This window comes from Folsomia candida, unplaced genomic scaffold (genome assembly GCF_002217175.1).
Source record: "Folsomia candida strain VU population unplaced genomic scaffold, ASM221717v1 Fcan01_Sc002, whole genome shotgun sequence".
Taxonomy (NCBI): domain Eukaryota; kingdom Metazoa; phylum Arthropoda; class Collembola; order Entomobryomorpha; family Isotomidae; genus Folsomia; species Folsomia candida.
Genome location: NW_019091194.1, coordinates 19058091 through 19077785, shown reverse-complemented (window position 1 = coordinate 19077785; position 19695 = coordinate 19058091). Strand labels below are relative to the sequence as shown.

At 36.0% G+C, this 19695-nt stretch overlaps 2 protein-coding genes across 9 annotated transcripts; one reads left to right on the top strand and one right to left on the bottom strand.

The window, feature by feature from the left end:
• Positions 1–338: 338 nt before the first annotated feature.
• Positions 339–3104, top strand: LOC110842742. 2 transcript variants are annotated; one of them, XM_022088543.2, is made up of 4 exons: positions 340–663; positions 770–851; positions 914–1922; positions 2040–3104. In XM_022088543.2, the coding sequence occupies exons 3-4, from the start codon at positions 929–931 to the stop codon at positions 2738–2740; spliced, it is 1695 nt and encodes a 564-aa protein (XP_021944235.1). In that variant the 5' UTR covers positions 340–663; positions 770–851; positions 914–928; the 3' UTR covers positions 2741–3104. The 2 variants fall into 2 exon arrangements, with proteins under 2 accessions (XP_021944234.1, XP_021944235.1); XM_022088542.2 differs by having other exon boundaries at positions 339–663; positions 914–3104.
• Positions 3105–3115: 11 nt separating this feature from the next.
• Positions 3116–19597, bottom strand: LOC110842744 (rho GTPase-activating protein 1). 7 transcript variants are annotated; one of them, XM_035847969.1, is made up of 12 exons: positions 19461–19597; positions 19088–19342; positions 16602–16715; positions 14788–14901; positions 6486–6768; positions 6076–6207; positions 5913–5999; positions 5726–5824; positions 5435–5643; positions 5110–5310; positions 4908–5014; positions 3116–4815 (listed from the first exon to the last, which is right to left on the bottom strand). In XM_035847969.1, the coding sequence occupies exons 3-12, from the start codon at positions 16708–16710 to the stop codon at positions 4645–4647; spliced, it is 1512 nt and encodes a 503-aa protein (XP_035703862.1). In that variant the 5' UTR covers positions 16711–16715; positions 19088–19342; positions 19461–19597; the 3' UTR covers positions 3116–4644. The 7 variants fall into 7 exon arrangements, with proteins under 7 accessions (XP_035703862.1, XP_035703863.1, XP_035703861.1 ...); XM_035847970.1 differs by lacking the exon at positions 19088–19342 and having other exon boundaries at positions 19461–19562; XM_035847968.1 differs by lacking the exons at positions 19088–19342; positions 19461–19597 and adding an exon at positions 18512–18727 and having other exon boundaries at positions 6486–6765.
• Positions 19598–19695: the final 98 nt, after the last annotated feature.

Here is a 19695-nt window from a genome sequence, read left to right as displayed (position 1 = left end):
AGATATCTTTATGAGGGCATCAATTATGATTACGATACGAGAGTCGTAGTTTTAATGACACCACTTGTGTCCATTTCACAGTCTCGTTTCGCAGGCCGTCGTCTGCTGGAGATAGGATTATAAAAATGAGATCCAATCCAGATTAGATGATGGGGATTTACTTGGTGGTTTGAGCCAGTTTTTGACATTTTGTGCATATAAATATTGATATTCATCACATATAATAATAGAACATGCATGCAGACATGGCGCAGTGGATGTATGAATAGTATCGCGAAATGTCAAAAAAAGTAGGAGAAAAACCTTCCGAGATGCTGATGAGGGTGAGACGTAGAAGTACAATGAGGAGCGGGATGGATTTTTGGCTGTATAGAAAGCACCACCAAATCTCACGTGCTGGGCACAATGTGGATGCGAAACGTTGGAAATTTGCGGCTCATTGTGTTTTAGCGAGGCAAATAGCACGTAGCACAAGTAGTGTTGTTCATTGCAAGTGAAGCGATGTAGTTATTATATATTCGTTACATTCGTTATTATATCTTCGTAATATATTCGTTGGGAGTTGCCTCCATTGTTCCGCGAAGAGCTTGAAACATTTATTTTTTAACTTTGTTATCTTCTTGACGTTAAAGTTTATCGTGGTGGGATTGACAAATCTAAATCGTAAGTAATTTGTTGATCTACGTTTTCAAAACGATTAACGATTGTGTGGCAGAATGTGATGCAATCTTAAGTATAATTTGTAACCATTTTGTATTTGTGTGTGCAGTGCAGCGCAGTCATTCTCCAATTCTCGAGGAGACCAAACGTTCGAGGAATAAGGCTGTAAATGTGATTTGGCTAATTTTAAGGTATTTTAAAAATCTAGAATAAATATATAGACCAGTATGAATTGGATTGTTTTTGATTTCAGGCTTGCGAATAAACTATGGATAGACTACATAACGACCTTAATAGATTGGATTTGGACCACAGTGATGGGGATGAATGGACAACGGTGGAATCTCCCAGTCATAGGCGACGTTTAAGCAATGCTGAAGCACCACCAGAACCAATTTTAGTTTCATCTAATTGTCCTTTTAATATATATCAAATGCCTAAACTATTGACGGATGAATTGGTAGTTAGTCTTGTAAACAATGTCGTTGATACTGGACCAGAAACAAAACGCCTTCTGTTGGAAGTCACCCATCACGTTTATGTAAAAAATGTAGTCATATTAAGAGGAGTGCCCGGGTGTGGAAAGTCTACTGTAGCGAAAGCTCTGCTTGCAACAACCAGAAAAGGAACTATTTGCTCTGCAGATGATTTTTTCACGGATGCAAAAGGCAAATATGTGTTTAATCCCCAAAGACTTTCTGAAGCTCATGAGACGTGCCAGAAGAAATGTAAAAAGCTCATGGAAAAAGGAATATCCCCAGTCATCATTGACAATACGAATACAAGACGATTTGAGCTTGAAGTATATGTGAAAATGGCCATAGAAAACAATTATTATATTACAATCTTTGAGCCAGAAACCGAGTGGAGGAATAATGCCAGAATCTTGGTTCAAAAGACCGTCCATCAGGTGCCAAGAAACAAAATAGAACAAATGGTGGACAGATTTGAGCAAATTATTCCATTTACCGTAGTTGAAGACGTGAGAAAGAAAATGGGTCCTGTAGGGCAACGCTACTGCCCAGAAAAGGCTGTTTTGAAAGATTTTACAATACCGCCAAAGCCAGCTCCAACAACACTATTACCATTATTCGGCCCTCTCTCACCTTTGAAGTTGCACCCCCTTATGCCTCTGCGATTAGGAGATAGTGATGGACTGTCCGCGTCGTCATCTTCACCGGTCGGTGTGCCCAGGACTCCGCTACTATCGGAATTCGTCATGGACTCGCTTGCAACCCCATCTGCGTCTACTATTAATCGAGGTACGTATGGCGTAGGAGGAGAGGATTCGGTGGAACATAAGCAGTCGGCCAAAATGGCTGCTATTTTTCCGACAAGTGGTTACATAAATACTGAGGAAGGTAAACCTTATTGTGCAGGAAAAATGAGGCGAAGGTCCAAACCCGACAATCCGAAAGCTGCAGGACCATCATCGTCAACTAAGAGTGCTGCTCCCCTCCAACTGGAACCCATTCAAACGATTTATTCTGAAAGTGTTTTGAAAGCTGCACAATTAATGCAGGAAATGTTTCCCACATTTTCCATACAGGAATTAGCGCATTGGATAGAAATTTATGGCCCGGACGGAGCCATTAATGAGATACTTGATTCTAATTGCCGTTCTCCCTCGCCTCCTATTTCGGCGAATACGCTCAAGGAGACTAAAAGCGTATTAAATATTCCTGACCCCCCTTCTGCTATTCATAATCCAAAAAATTGCGTTCCTACTCCACAGCCAGTTATGTCTGGTTCTTCATCTTCAAATTCAATTCCTCCAATGCGGAGGGTTTCAATCGATAAAAGTCTTTCGGTAAGTCCGGTTGACGGTGCTAGAGGTTTGTCCCCATCGGGGACAAATGGTCCTGAAAGTTTTAAAATGAAGGTTCCTAATGAGTTCATTAAGAAACTGGCATCCATGTACGGTTCTCCTAATGATCCCGTCATTCAGGCTATGCTAGGCAAAAAGGATGGTGTCGATACACCAGTACCCTCAGAGATAGGGTTTGAAATTTATCAAAAGTTGATAAAAAATGCGGAAGCAAAGGCCTGTAAAGAGGCTGAAGAAGCCGCAAAAGACTGAAATGTTGTGATTTTTAAATTAAAGTACTGAATATTTTCCACAGGTACATCAATTTTTACATTTTACAGTGACCTGTTTATCCTGTTGATTGATTATTAAGGTCAAAATATGTTTTATTGATAGACTAATTTAATTATTATTTGCATTTTAATGGATTTTGTAAAGTAGTTTCTTATGTTACGAATTTTTACCCAATGTCTTTCAATTCCAAGTAAAAAAGACATTCTAAAAATCTTTATTGTATATTAGATCCGAGTATGTTTAGCATAGTATTTAGCATGTTTTATTCAGATTTTTTAGAAATGTATTTCAGGAATGAATTGATTTTTAGCTTGGTTGATAATAAAATGAATGTGAAACTCTACAAGACTAAAGTATTATTTACTCTCTCTTTAATTCAAAAGTTTCCGATTTAATTATTCAATCATTGCAGAGTATTGCTGTAACATAGTAAACATGGAATATTAGATAGGACAAACTGTTTTGCGTACTACTCGTAAGCTGGAATTTTATAAGAATTAATCTACATCATACAATATCGGAGGTTTTCAATTCTTTCGTTCACTAGCTCTTCTTCATGTATCTTCCTTTTGTACAAAACGACTATTCGCATGTATTATATAAACTGGGAATTAATAAACTACAGCGTGCGTTTACTTGCATATTATCAGGAATTCGTATCATGTTACATGTTATGTAGTAATACACACTGTAAAAGCAGGAACATATTTTTCCTTTGTTGAAGGTTGTTTTCATGAAAAATTTTACCGTGACATTTTTTTGGCTTACGGGATTTACATAAGGATTGTAATAATTAAGAACAATAATAACAGTAATCATTACTATTATTAGTTAATACTACTACACGATCTTATCCACCTGGAAAATTGTAACTTTATAAAATTCGCTACAAACAGACCGCTATTACGTAACGGGACTCTAACCGTACTAATTTGTTGAGTTTAGTTAATAAGGTAAAATTCCATCCAGCAGCTTTACATTCATCAATCACAGATTTGGAATGCACTAGGATCAGATACAAAATTTCATTCTTATTGATTCAGATTTCAGATTCGGGTTCTTTTAATTTGTTATTATTTTTATACAATCTTCCTCCCACATCCCACAAAACTTATTAACTCTACACTTTTGTTATAATACTACTACGAGCGTTGTAGTATTTGGCAAGATGTAATGAGACTATTCTTTTTTTCTACATTTTCATACTGTTAAGTAAGATTTTAGTAAAATGCAAAAACCGTATGAAATACGAAGGAATACTACTGGCCAAAAATAGTTTACATTACAACTTGGTTGTCACTACACACGTGACTCTAATGCGAATATTTTCTGAAACTATAACCTAGTCCAATCGATTTATAAACCCTTCTTTAGGTAAAAGCGTTATAGAAGTTATAGAAGTCGGGTAACAAGCAAAACGTATCTTATTACATCAAGCAATAATATTAGCACCTGTGTTTGAAATATTTTCAAATAATTTCAGATTGTACTCTAGCAAGTTCGATAAGATACTTATTGTGTGTAAAGGAGTACATTCATGAATATGATAATTGGTAATGGACATTTACTTCAATTCAACCTAGTTAATAGTGTGCTTTATGAACAAATTAGCAAGATATATATATACATGTTTTTACATTGCAACATTATTTGTAAAATTACATTGGTAACTGGGTTATTATTACATGTGTAGATGACAACGACGACGACGATGATGACGGTAATAGTGAAACTATAACTGTGCGTTTATATACGACGTACATACTAAAGTATACAGAAAACTTTGTTGATAATAATAATATGTAATATGTAAGTGTATCAGTTCTAGAGAGAAACATCATGTATGTAAATTAATTCCTTTTGTCTGGAATGAGTTTAGTGATTCATATCAGAAATATTTCGTCCTGATGAACTAGGATAAAATCGGTGAATTGATTGATAGGGGCAATTGCTGCAAGGGACAACTTTAAATTTTCGGACCACATCAAATTGGGTCCAAATACCACAGCGAGGTTGGAAGATGTCATTTTGTTCAAGTCTGCACGATCCATCACCTAGACAAACGAAGCATATTTTTGTTTTAGCACCCTATGTTCTTAGTATCCGTGATAAAATCAACAAAAGCCAGTTTTATATAGCTGTGCACCTTTGAGAGAAAGTGAACAAGATATTTTAACACAGCGTAATTGTCTTCAGGTAACTTTTCCAGGATGATTTGCTTCACAATTGGTCCCCTCTCATCCTTTGACAATTCTGTAGAAACGACATCATTAAAGTTATATGAGTAACACTCAAAAGGCAGACAAGAAGATAATTGAAATGTCAAATCGAAAATTGAAATGGTTTACTTTGAAAATCCATGATTTCCTCGAAAAGATCAAAGGTTAGCAAAGGTTCTTCCAATTCCCTGAGAAATGCTTTGATTAAAACCGCAGCGAGGTGAAAGTCTCCGTTGAATTCAATCACTTCCCCTCTGTTTGCCTTAGCTTGACATTCCTTGACTAGAATAGTACTTGCAGATCTTCGGAAGAGACCATCGGTGGCCAATGCTATTAAAAATAATAATTGATCATTATGCATAAATATACTCAGGTTTTGTAACATTATGTAATTGTTTACTGTATCATGAATACGCATTTGCATAAACTGGTATATCAAAAAAATAATGCATACCTTCTGGCTGACTTAAATACTCGACACACTGTCTCATAATTGGAGGTATGATGTCGCTGTTGTTGCGTTCTTTAATGAACATTAAGGATACTCCAAACTGTTGTGTGTCCAAGGGTGTTTTACTGGCCTTATTATTTGATCCTGTGTTGTTGATCGTCGGATAAGGGACAGCTTTATGACTGGATTTAGCAGTCAGTTGCTGATCATAGCTTAAAATAATAAAATCAAATGAATACACCTTCCTTTATCAGTAGCACATGTATAAATATGCAATGTGTATACTTTACATACTCTAAAACTATTTGTGGTATAGTAAGTTGATCCAATCTAATGAACTGGTTCAACTCGTGAAGATAGTTTATGTACATCACTTTCCTTCCGAATTTTGCGCTAAAAAGCAAACGGATAATTATTTATAATAATAGTATTACTTGCATATTAAGTGTGCAAGTAAGTTTCATGTACTATGCATGCTCACCTTATCACCGGTTTGAAAAGTTGAAAGGTGAGCTTAATAAAGTTTGTTGGATGGACTAGATACAACGCTTTCAAGTTTTTCTTGTACCTTGATTAATACATAAATAAATGAGTATTGGACATTGCTACAAAAATACAATTTATCAGATAGGATAACAATTTACTTTCTCTCGAATGCTCGGTACGCTTGCCAAAGCCAAGTCAGTGAAGGCTTATTCTTGCTGTTCAACCCATGGTGAAAATATACCAAACTGTAGTCCTGTTCAACATATTTGTCCAAGGTGTACAACAGATACCTGAAATTGACGAAAGCAATGAAATATAAGAGTGCAAAATGAGGAAAAAATTGGAGAAATTTATCATGATCATGTTCACAAATATGTGTGCATGGCTTGTTGGAATTTCAGACCTTCATACGTGACAGTATGCAAATTGGTATATAAAAATCCGTGTCATATATCCCAATTTAACAATTCTGCATACGAAGAACTACGCCAGCTATTAATAGGTACCACCAACAACCAAACCCACATGCATCGCACCACAGTTTATTGCGAATTACAATTTTTAATACCTGAGGAATCGTTGATGATCGAAACCCTTGTTTGAAGGCAATTTACAGGCTACGACCACAATGATCTTCCTTCCGTAGGCATCATCTCCAACAACTTCTACAATTCCATGTTGGGAAATGTCCGAAAAATCCTCCTCGTCCTGGAGGGGCGTGGTGGTGATGGAGTCTGGTTCTGATATGAAGGGGGCGGCTGCCAATTCCTCCTCAAAATTTTCTTCTATCGTTCCATCCGATACAGGCGACTCCAAATAGTCAAAAACTTTGATCTCATCTTCCCCACCTGCTAAAAGTTAAGAAAAACATCATCAATCAAACTATTTGTCGAATTCGCGTATTAATAAATGCATTTCTTATCCCATTAGTATCTTATTAATAAGTAGTGTTTGCTTGACTTGGCAGAATTACAAGTTTCGTATTGTGCGCAAAATTGTAATTTAATGTCATTTTATATTTATGCGGAGGCAAGTGTAACACGAATCTTTCATGTTAACGAATCATATCTGAGTATACATTTAACATGTCTTATAAATTTTATGTTTTGAATCACAACACGTCTAAATCACGTCATAAATTCATGAGAAAGGTCATAATTTTGCAACCATGTGTTACATTACAACTGACTTGAAGAATTATTGCATGTGAAGAACGTGATCATGAAACGACACTGATGAGCTTATACTCTAAAGAGCCACTCCCTCGGGATAGAAGCCACAATATAATTTCATGTTTTATAGTAACCCAAATCTTCTTCAATTACTCCAGCCTTATACTTTACTCTGCTCACCCAATTCAACCGGTCTGCTAAAAATTAGTAGGTGATAAAATTAAACAATAATCTCTTGCAGAATTTTCGTTATGCACTAACTAACTACGTATGTAGGTTGTGAGTTATACGCATTTTTTGTCTCATTCTGTAAAAAAAACTCGGTCCGGTTCGTGTTTCGACCGTAAAGAAAAGTCAATAATGAGTAAGCAACGCCCAGACAAACTACAATTATCGACGCAAACTTTTTTTTGCAAATTCTACACACTGCTAAGAACTCAGGATTAGATGATGAAGATGTTGAGGAAATTAGCATCGGTAATAACTCAATTGGACCGAGTCTTTAACATTATTGCACTTTAACCTCATTAAATCGTGTACTATTAAGAACAAATTGACTCAACAGTGGAAATTCGTTTATAATCACAAGAATACATTGTTTTATGGATAACACAACTTTGGTAAATTGGATTGCATGATGTGATCAAATAAAAGAATTAATTAATATTGATTTGTACTTGTTGTAGTGATTTGGGAAAACATATTTTCAACTTGGAAGTATGTATGACACGAAAATGCGATCATTTTCCGTAGATCATTAGCGCTTATTATTTTTCGTCGCTTCATGCTCACGCCATGTTTTTCAAGTCTATAAAAACAGCAAAAATTATGACTTTTAGCCCAAACTTCACATGAACCGCAAGTTCAGCAAGCCTTACACAGCTTGTGATGGTATGAAATCGGAGAGAAAAGAATGCACGACGATATGTAATCTGATCCTACGTAGATAAGATTTCAAAAATGTCATAATTTGTTACATATTCTCCACTGCATTATACTATTTAAAACTTGAGTACACAATAAATCCCTGACTCGCTTGGTTGAACGTTTTGTTCCATTTTGAAGAAAAAGTAATAAAACACATCTTTTCTTAACATTTCCTTTGCCATTGCCAATTTAAAAAATCATAGCCAAAAGCAGGCAGGCTCAACAGGCCGTTACGTGATTCTCTTTTTCCTTCAGCATGACAAAGCAAAATGCTCTTTGAACGTGAAGAAATTCAATAAACAAGAGTAAAACGGTAAACATCTGGAAAAACTTTATTTTGTGGAGCTTTTTTCAATTTGTTTACAAAAATGGTTAGCAAAGGAGCAGTCATATGCACACATATTTAAAAAAGCTGTTCACAAGTAAGATTAGTAAAAGGAACAATTCGTTTTAAAAAAATGGAAGCATGTCCAATGGAGCACAAAAATTCATGGGAGCCTCATGATGACTTGATGACAATCATAAGAATATGATGCTCATATACTAATCCATCCATCCACTTGCATCCTATTCATGACATGACACAGAGCAACGTGCTATACGGACGTGCAAACTACTTTCATTTGAAATGAAGAGAAACTAGCTCGAATCGTAACTTTTGATTACAATTTACACTGACACAATTCTTCAGCAAGCCATCAAAATATGTCACGCTAGCACAGCCCGTAATTGTGAGGAAGTTCCTTACTAAAAAAATGTGTCACATCTATATCACACTCTTGTCGTCTCTAAAAAATGAAAATCTTGCCGTCAATTGTCGTATCCTCTTGGGACACGTCATATTGTGCACCATCATTCCAATTAAACATTACATTTGTAATATTTCTTCTTCTTCGTCTTCATCATTATCATCCATAAATTCTATTATTATTATTATAATAGTGCTCAACAAGGAAAGTTATTTTTTGTACATTTTAGCCAATCCTTCGTTATTGCCGCGTATAATGTAGAGTCGAGATCTTCAAAAATGATGCTAATTTGAACAAGGTTCCTTCACATTGAAAGTTACAATGCGATATCTACAAGAGCAAAATGATATGTAATCATTGCGAGAGGGAGGCAGGCAGGTAGGTAGGAAAGAAATAGCTCGTCTGCAGCTGTCACGGTTGTGAAGAAATTCTTTGCTACTCTTTTTCACACATAACGCCAAAAAATTTATGGGATAAAGTACCAACGTGATCCGTTACTCTACTTGTAAAATTCAACAACATCCGATCTTTTAGTAGCACTATTTACTAAAGCCAACAAGGAACAAAGAAAGGAAGAAGTGAATTCAGCTGAATTGAAACCCGGAATAACAGTCAAGTTTATATGATCCCACGCTCCGTTTACTTTAAAAGCGGATGCAACGTTACACCATTCACATCAATTTTAAGCATCTGAATCTGTATGTAAATAGATCACACAATTTTATGGATAAACCATTCTTCTCATAATGTGCAAGACGATGAGATGTGCTTCAACTTGCAAAAATCTCGAAATTGCGCAAATCAACCAGCTCAAAGTTACTACTTCAAAACTAGTAAAGTTGACTAACTATATATACGAAGTCATTGTTTGTGCGTGTGTTCCCGTCATTTATTTGCTTGGTTTGCAAACAAGTGGGTCGGAATAAAGGGCACAAGAGAAAGATAGTCGAGGTAAAAGAGAACGCTTGACCTTCTCCGCAATTAAACGCTCTATTTTTTGGTAAATTTAATGGAGACACGCATTTTACTTGCAGTTAGCGTAAAACCTTAGGATACTTAAATTAGCATTTTTTTAAAGATTTTTTTGCTGCTAAAAATTGTGAACATTTGCTCTGAAATGCAAAACACTATCCCGTTAAAGTAGGTATACCTACGTACGTATATAGATACGCACGCTCTGCCATAAAGGAGCCGAGTGAAATGGCTAGTAATTGAACGAATCTGTCTGTGCTACTTTTCAATTAAAATCTATCCAACATTACCTTTAGCCAAGTTATGTTCTAATTTTATAAAGTAAATCTGACATCTACGACTTTGTCACAAATTTGCGAGCATTATTGAGGAATACAGAACCGATTTATCATTCCACCCACCAAGATTTGTTAACTATTTAGCAATCATGATTACACTTTTACTACTTATTATCAAACATATAAAACACAAAATTGCACATGAAAACGCAACCCATAACTTTTTGAAAAGTATAAATCGTATAATTTAGAGAAAAAGAAGGTATTACTTCATCCTAAAGCAACAAAGGATGGTGGACCAATACTGAAGGTAATGTTCAGTCAGTGTCGTTGACTAAATAAATACCATTCAAAATCTACGATATTGAACAAAGGCAACAGCCACACGAACACAGGATGTGTTGGGTTTGGGTCGGTAAAGTCGTTCTTCTTTTCATCAGTTCAACCAGCTTTGAAGGGTAAACGTCGAGTGGTTTTTCACCTTCTGATTTCATTCATTCATGCGACGAAGTTAAGTATGTTTTGTAACAAATGGACAATGGTTGACCATATCTTGCTAATTTGCAAATTCGGATGGTTTAATACTTAGCAAATTGAGCAAGGTGATTCTACGATGGAAGGAGGACACTGGCAATTTCTTTTCTATCATATCTTCAAAGTACTTATCCTCCTTAGGATGTTGTGTTTTATGTACGCTGACAAGCTCAATCACGACATTGTTCAGGCCCAAAATTCGTCTTTTATCTCTCTCACAACAAAGAGAAATTGCTTCGTTATGCAAGAAATTTGCACGTAGTGGAAATTATCAATACTCTTGGTCTCAGTGGAAATGGCAAGAGTACACGGGGTGGCGCATAGCTATCCCTAGTTTAATCCGTGCAGGAACACTTTTGCATAAATTGGATTAGACTATTATTAATTTTATTAACAACGGAATTAATTCAAAAATAAGCTAAATGTGGTCGTTATTGATTTCCTTTCGTTATCTCCTGCAAGAAAATGATCTCTTGAACAATAAAGTTGTTGAATGCATTATTTGTGGGTTGGAGATACCAAATTTTTAAAGCTTTTGATTTTAGCGTGCCCAATTTCAAGCATGCTCTTGCAATTTGGTTGGCATACGTTTCTCTCGCTTGTTTCAAAGAGTGCAGGCAGATTTTCTCATCCATCTCAGGATTATATTATTAAACCGTGGCTGGTTCTTCAGTGAAGACTCGCCCTGTCACAAACGAACACTCACAAATAGGTACATATAACCATGTACATTCGCAGCAAAAAAAATTCTTACAAGTTTGTCTAGAATCTAGGCAAAAAAATGTGTTTCGAAAACTCTTCAAACGTTTTGACGTAAATGTAAGTAATTTGTCTGAACAACTCCAGCACAAATGCGGACTGATCTTGTAAACAAACTTTGCGAAGCGTAGAAGCAAAAATAAGTAAAATTGTGTATCAAAGAAAAAAAATATTTGCAAAGATCTTTAACATCCAAAGATTTGTAATAGCAAGGTCAAACATTAAACATGAAACATGATGACATAATATCCAGTTATAAGCTAGCCGACAAATGAACAAAGTGATGGCGTATTTCGCAAGGTTTCTAAATAGATGCGGTGTCTCTTACAGCGTATCCTGCCTCTAAATTACAATTTCTAGGGGTTCAGCATGCTAACTGGACTTGCTTACAAGTTTCAGTGTACGTTAGAAAAACGTAAGAAAACATTACGACTGTAAAACAGAAATAACAATGGGAATGTTACCAGTCATTGAATCACTTGGAATATACGCAACGAATACCACATGAAAGGAACCGAGTTAAAGACTCAATTGTTGTTAAATCCCAATCTAAATAAATGCCAACGCATCTTGCTAAATCCACCAAAGTGGTTGAATAATACGAGAGAAGAAAGAGAAACCCATGCACCAAGCCAATTACTGGTTGTTGCAAAAATTACAATGAACACATCTTGCGTATATACGTACCTACACACTTCCTTCCGACCTAAATTGAGACAAATGACACAGCAGCATATTAGCAGAAATGAAACTTGCAACAAATTTCTGGGTGTCCTAGCTCTTGAGGCAATTAGTTTGCGTTACATTCGTATTGTTGCGTAGGTTTTTACAAATTTTTTGCAAAATACTTGCGAGTTTAAGCGAGTAAAACTCGGCTTCCTTCAAAGTTTCAATAGTAGAATGACAATTGGGTATTTAGTAAAATTTTCAAACTTTGCAATTAGATATTATTTGTTGTTAAATGCAAACATACAAATAGAATTTATGCTTCTGATCTGATATCTGTGCCAGTCAGCAATTAGATCATATCATGTCTATTACGTAACCGATTCGGGTATGAATTAATCCGCATGAATGCGTCATGCATTATTCATTACATATCTAAAAACATAATAATAGTAACAATAAGAGTACAGCGACACGTTTATTATCGTATGTAAGCAATATTAACCAAGCCTGCATCCTTGCATGAACTACTTTTGTTCATGCATGGCTGACAAGTGAGGAGAATTGGGACATATTTAGTAAACTTCATCATCATTCATAAAGCACACAGCATTGATTGTGATGATGATGACAATAGAAAAAGTGAGATAAAAAATATACCAGAACGAAATACACAAGTGATGAGGTAACCAACTAATATTCTTTGTAATCGCTTGCCTTACTGGAATTACTACGAGCTAAAAGGTATCACACAAACAAAGACGATTATTATTTTAGTTCATGACCATATCTATGTCTTCTTCTGAATCCCAGAGTCTGCAATAATTTATGAAATCTACTCTCCACAAAAATTTGCAATTACATAGTCAATTCCCAAAAATTTTCAAGTTCCAATGATCCAAATCTCAAGATAATATACATCTCACGATGTATTGTTACTAACCAAATAATTGTACCTCCTGCTGAAAAGCAACTCATTTCTCTTCCTTGGGATACCTATGCGAAATAAAGTATGTAACTTGATCGGGAGTCGTTTCGTTGTTGCAAAATAAACAAAACAATTCATTTGCAATATATCTACTAGCTACACATATGTACCTACCTAAATATCTGCATACATACTTTCAATGTGGGCAGCATGTGTGCATGCATTTCTGAGAAATATGTATGCAGAACAGAATATTTAAGTGGAACGACCAAGGTGGCTGCTCAAATATGGTAGTTATTTGCACCCGGCTCCGGTTAATGTTTACATTTTGCTAAAACCAAAACGAGCCCTCGTAAAATAAAATAAAACTGCTTTCTGCGGTGAAGAAATAGCAATTCAGAGGTAACGATTTAATCAAATCATTGTTGTGTATTAAACACATTCAACCCATGCCTCGCCATGGCCTACAGCCACAGACGGCTCCTTTCGGTGGTAGCTTTATTACTCCCGCAGACCAAGGCACTTGTGATCCTGTAGACATTTCAGAAATAATGATAACTCATAATTTGAAATTATTAATGATGTTCATGCTGCGAATGAGCTGCATGCAGACCACAACTAAATATGTAACTCGAGACAAGCCGAGCCTCACAGAAATCAATTTGCGAGCATGAACTTAATTTTTTATATTAAAAGGACCAGAACAGAATGTATTACACATTTCTCTGACGATATGGAACTCATGCAAACCACAAGGAACCGTGACGCCAAGTGGATTAAGAACAACATTATTTTTTAACTGGGATTGAAATAGGATCCGACATAGATGCTACGCTACCTCCTTCCGACTTTCAGCCATTCAGCAGTAGGAGAAATAGAAAGACTCGATTAAGCTGATTTATAATGAGCCTTTATTTCTTTTTGCCATAATTGGAATTATTTTTAAAAAATCCAGTCTTGACAAATCTAACTTCATTCAGTTGCAATTAGTTATACTTTGTACAAGTATTTATTAATATCCGCAGAGGGTTGAGTTTTATTAATCATCCATCATTTGAAGGAAGAAACTAATGCGTACGCTCGATTTTTGTGGAATTTCAAAAGTTTCATTTGGCTCAATTCCCAACTCAATAGTGACTTCACAGAAATTAATTATTTGTGATGAACTGTAGCAATTTTGTGTGGAAAGCTCTAACCGCAAAAAAAAACAGCGTTGTTGTTGGGGAGAGCTACATAGCTATCAGTTTAGCTGTTACATTTTTTATACTAGAATTCAAATCAAACCACAAAAAGGCAAAAGTCACAGGATGGATATACTTTTTGGGTTACTGATAGAATTTAAACTTTGCTTACTTTTTGCACTGAGAAACCCCAGAATTGAAATTGAATGAATCAGAAACGGGTTAATAGACGCGTAAGAATAATAATAACAAGGCAAAAGAGGATGAAAGCATTTTGTTATTTATTCAGAAAAATGTGATGTGATGATGTCTCACTTTTCCTAAAAGCTCGACACAAGCAGAAACTTCAATGTTTGCAAAACCCAACCCAACCAATGAAGACGTTACATTGCGAACCCTCACTAACATCAACACACTAATAACTCACAAAAAACATAAAATTTACGTATGTAAACACATGCAAACAATTTGATCCACATACGTGTATGGCTATTACATACATACAGGAGTAAATCACTGTATAACGGCACACACATTTCGCTGTGGTGCGCAAATCTTTACTCACATTATGAAAATGATGCACATTTTATAATTCGCCCGTTACAGATGTAAACACGCTATTGATTGACATGTACAGATACGAAATGTAGGAAATAAAGGCAGAATATTGTGTTATTTGCAAAATAGAAAGTAATAGTTTTTACCGGTGGATGCGGCTTGTTCCAACTCCGTGTCGTCAAATTCCAGGTTGGGTTCGTAGTCATGAAAGTCGGATAAACTGGGGTATGGGTCCTCATTGTCTCCATACATGGCGGAAGCTGGATTCCCATTCGTACGATGACACGAGAGGCACGACAAGGAAAGGTCACAGAAGAGAGTCAGGAGAAAGGGAGTAGTAGAAACAGATCCAATAAAAAAGGACAAAACAATCATGTAAGATTTGTAACACTTTTTTACATACCCCAAAAATGACATTAACCCAAAGTACATTAACAAAGTGTGTCTACAATGTGCACAAAAATAACTCGACTACATTTTCCCAAGTTTACAGGTAATTTTACAGCAACGCGGAAAAGATATAAAAACGGAAAGTATAGAAAACCCAGTAATAAAAAATAGATAAGCGATATCTTAAAACTACTTATAACAGAATATGAAGCTTTAAAAAAACAATGGCCCTCCTCAGACACACGAAAAAATCGTCGCTTCGAATTTGGCTTTGTTTTTCGCTTATCGATAGCATGGCAAAAATTATGAAAATTGTAAAATTTTGTTCTGACTTCAGCTAAGCGACCTTAACCCCACTTCTGAGTTGAGTTTCTGGTCGCTTACCCCAGAGCTCGCTTATCAGGAAGTAAGCGAAAAACTAAGCGAAATTCGAAGCGACGATTTTTTCGTGTGTCTGAGGAGGGCCAATATTTAATACTTTTGGTCTACTCCGAAATATAAACAGTAAAGTAAAATCCCAAATAAGCTGCCGTTACTTGTTGCATTGATGAAAAAATGTGATTCAAACAATAATCTTACAACAACAACATGATGGATAGTGAAACTACAAGCAAAATGACTGTATCGTAAAATCAATAATACAGTAATAGTGCAAAAAATTTGTGCATTCTTCATCATTCACCATTATAAATAAACCGTCGCAAACGCGCATACGGAAGTAGCTTCAGACGTACTTCACCCCAAACGGTCCCACCACAACTCGGGAACACTTAATTTCACTCTATTTCACCTATAGATTAATTTTTTGTAAAAATCTCATTTTGCCCCGACCACACCCCCTGGCGACGAGGGGGTGTGGAACAACTCGGGAACACTTAATTTCACTCTATTTCATCTATAGATTAATTTTTTATAAAAATCTCATTTTGCCCCAACCACACCCCTGGCGCCTAGGGGGTGTGGCACAACTCCGGAACACATAATTTTACTCTATTTCACCTATAGATTAAATTGCACTAAAAATCTCATTTTGCCCCAACCACACCCGCTGGCGCCGAAGGGGTGCGGCAAAATCGGGGAAACACTCAATTTCACTTAATTTCACTTAATTTCATTTAATTTCACTCAATTTCACTTAATTTTACCCATGGAATAAATTGCACTAAAAATCTCATTTTGCCCCAACCACACCCCCTGGGGCCGAGGGGGTGTGGCACAATCGGGGAAGCACTTAATTTCACTTAATTTCACCTATAGATTAATTGCACTAAAAATCTCATTTTGCCCCGACCACACCCCCTGTCGCCAAAGGGGGTGTGGTCCGGTTGCCCCCAAAAGTTGATAGGATCCTCCCCCTGGGGTCCTATGTATGATGGCGAAAACCGATTTCGATTATCTCGATCCGTTCTCCTGATATCCTGCTGACAGACAGACAGACAGACAGACAAAGTCTTCACATAAAGTAGCTGAAGCTGCTTAATAAATAACCTTTTTTTACATTACCAAGCAAACTAAAGTTTTTCTAAATATATACAACTAAAAAATATGTACAGGTTTAAAATAAACTTACGATGATGAGAAATCCCAAAGTATTTCACGGGAGATCCCCCCGTCACAGGGCTGAAGGAATGTACTTTCTTCGTAGGAGTTTTTGCATTTGTCTCAACTCCGACTTCCATTTTTCCTGAAAAAAGGATAAAATAATATTTGTCTTCAATACTAATCCTTCCAATTTGTAATTCTCAATGACTTCACCTCTTATATTTTAACCCCTTTGTGCTTAATATGCAAATGAGTCAACTCCTGGAAGGACTACTACACGTCGACTTAAAATATGTCTAGTCACGGTCACAACAATTGTCAAGTATTTCTTTCTTTCGTCATCTCAGTCACTGGGATAAATCCAGTTCTTTGGTTGGTTGGTACAAACTCGTGTCAACGCCGTTTTAGATTTTTGTACTGGCACACTCGCACAATTGCCAAGAGCTACTGGTTAGGTCACGTCACGATGTTACACATACATACATTTGTACATAGTTGGTTGTGTTCAACTATGTACACAAATTTCAAGAACTGTCAATAATAAACGTGACGAGTGTTCAAATAATTAGAGCTAAGTACTTGGTTCTCCAGAGGCAGTGTTGCTGTTACCAGAGTAGTTTTTGTAATCTCCAAAAGTACACTCATTCTGCGAGACGTTAATATAGTTTTTTTGGTTGAATGTTTATAATACTTGGTTAAGAGATGTTATTTAATTCCTGATCCACTGACATTATATGTGATTTTTGGCTTACTTTATGTATATCAACTTGCTGGTAGGAGACCTTTTTTACATGAACTAATCCTAACTAGTCTAAAAGTTGCATGACATCCGAGAGGCAATCAAGTCAACTTCCGCAACTGATATTTGATGGCCGACTCATAAATAACTCAATTAGCTGGAAAGAAGAAGCAAACATGTCTCAACCTTTTTGTCATATGAGGTTTTGCATACAGTTTAATGTAGCGTTCTACTTTTAGGAATAGCAAACAAATCAACATGACGTACTATTGACAGTAGATTAATACGAAAAAGGATGGGTGATAGATGATGATTTGATTTTCACTTAATGAGTATCAAATATTATAACTAGGATGAATTCAGCTAAAACCACGAACTAACGATTTTCACTCATCATCAGTAGCGATAATGGATAAAGAAAAGAGAGATTTGCACATAAAAACGGGCATAGCTCATTGGTAAAAAAAACTAACAAAGTGTAAGACAACGTTACTTTTAATTACTCTTTTGTTCCATTTTTGTGTTCACTTTGATAATGTGGTAACGAATATAAGGAAGGAAAGAGGTAAGCAACTACATCTCTGTCAATGTCAAAGTTGTACTCTTAATTAGAATTGAGTAGGTAAATATAATGGGTAGGTGATATTATTGTTCTACCACTTTGTCACAATTATTTCCAATTACGGTACATACTCGATTGAATGCAGTGACTTTTGGCAATAAAATGGACTTTTTATTTACCAGCTTTAACATGCAGAGATAGATAAATGGGGAGCCAAAAAACGTAACAAACTAATTATGAAGCTCTGTGTCGGCTCCCATTTTGTGATGTCTCTTATTGAGCCAACTTCACTTTAAATTTTGGCATGTGAAAATTGATGTATATCAAAAGATAAATACGCAATAAGCCTCTATTAATTAACAATTATGTTATTTGAACTGCTGGTCACAAAAATGTAATTAATAAATTTTTAACATTCAATATACGTCAACTTTAAGCATTTTGATTAAGATTAAATATCTCCTACATACATGGCCTACTCAGCAATAGACAAACCTTACTTGACTTGACCAAGACATCGTATTCATTATTAATTTACTAAATTTAAACATAACGAAAAGAAAACAATCAGCTGCTCGCCAACTTCCATTTTGGCATTGAATATGACAAGGTTGTTGTTGATTATTGATTTACTTACCTAGCAAATGGTCCTCCATGCCTTGCTCCCAAATGTGCAAAACTTCCTTTATTATTATTATTACATATAGCAGATCTAATCAGCAGGCACAATCACAAAACCGAAACAGCAGAAAGAAACTACTAACGACAACCCAGCGACTGGGTAAAATGCCAAAAATAAATAGTGACAGCCTAACGATTAGCCAAACAACAACCTTGCACACTTTGCCTGCCTGCCTGGTTTGCTTTGCTTATTCGCTCTAACTGGGCTGAGGTTACGTTACATACGCAGAGTAAATTTGCAATAATGAGTTGGATTTTGCCAATGTTGGTTTAGTTACCCATATGATAATATATTTCTACATCAGTTTTATCATCATTCACGCGTCGTGGGGAGGATGAGTGAGTCATCAGCATGGAAAGCAGTGCAGTGTGGAGAATAATAATAAAAAAACTATTTAATGTGACACCACTCATTAACGATGGAAGGCGTGTTTGCATCATGAAAACCGCACTGATGTACTTATTTGCATTTTACCATAAATTTGCTTGCAGCATTAAAAATCTACTCTGTACAAAGATTAGTGCAACTTACCTATTAATAAAAAAAACCTCCACAAAAAGAATTCTTGATTTCTTGCAATAATTTTGTACTTCACACTTGTAAAACTTTTCACTCCCACCCACACAATTTCCAATCGATCCGCTTTCCACCCACAGTTTTATAGTAAAACAGTGACGAACAGTTTATCAACTTAATTTTTCTATAGCTGTTAAACCAAGGCGAGATTTGCATATTAAAAACCAACTCGACATATCCGGCTTAGATTTTGTGTATCTCTTCTCTCCTCTACAAGAGTAAGCAAGAAGAGCTCTGTTTAAACGGTCATTCACAAGTTAACTAACTCTGTGAGATGAGGAGCACATCGTTTATACCTTTAAAAGGATCTCTAGCCAGGCTTACTTACCAGTAGTCAACTGATGCTAGTAGTGGTTCCTTCCTTACGTACAATAAATTAAACTGTTTACTAAAAGCACTAACAACTCTTATCCACCACATTCACTCGACAGTCTGTCTCTCTCTCTCTCTGCCTTCAACTTCAACCACAACAGCAAAGGCAAACTGTGATGAATTTTGTATCTCTCTATCAAACACGATGTAGCACTTCATAAGCCAAACATATTTACCAAACGAACCACACG

What these genes read in the sequence shown, in the direction of transcription:
- LOC110842742 (XM_022088542.2), top strand. Translation starts at nt 929, where the DNA reads ATGGATAGACTACATAACGACCTTAATAGATTGGATTTGGACCACAGT.
- LOC110842744 (XM_022088544.2), bottom strand. An exon ending in CTTTGGGATTTCTCATCATC is followed by an intron (nt 14,902 to 16,601) that starts GTAAGTTTATTT and finishes ATGGGAATCCAG; the next exon opens with CTTCCGCCATGTATGGAGAC. An exon ending in GGAACAAGCCGCATCCACCG is followed by an intron (nt 6,769 to 14,787) that starts GTAAAAACTATT and finishes CTTAACTTTTAG; the next exon opens with CAGGTGGGGAAGATGAGATC.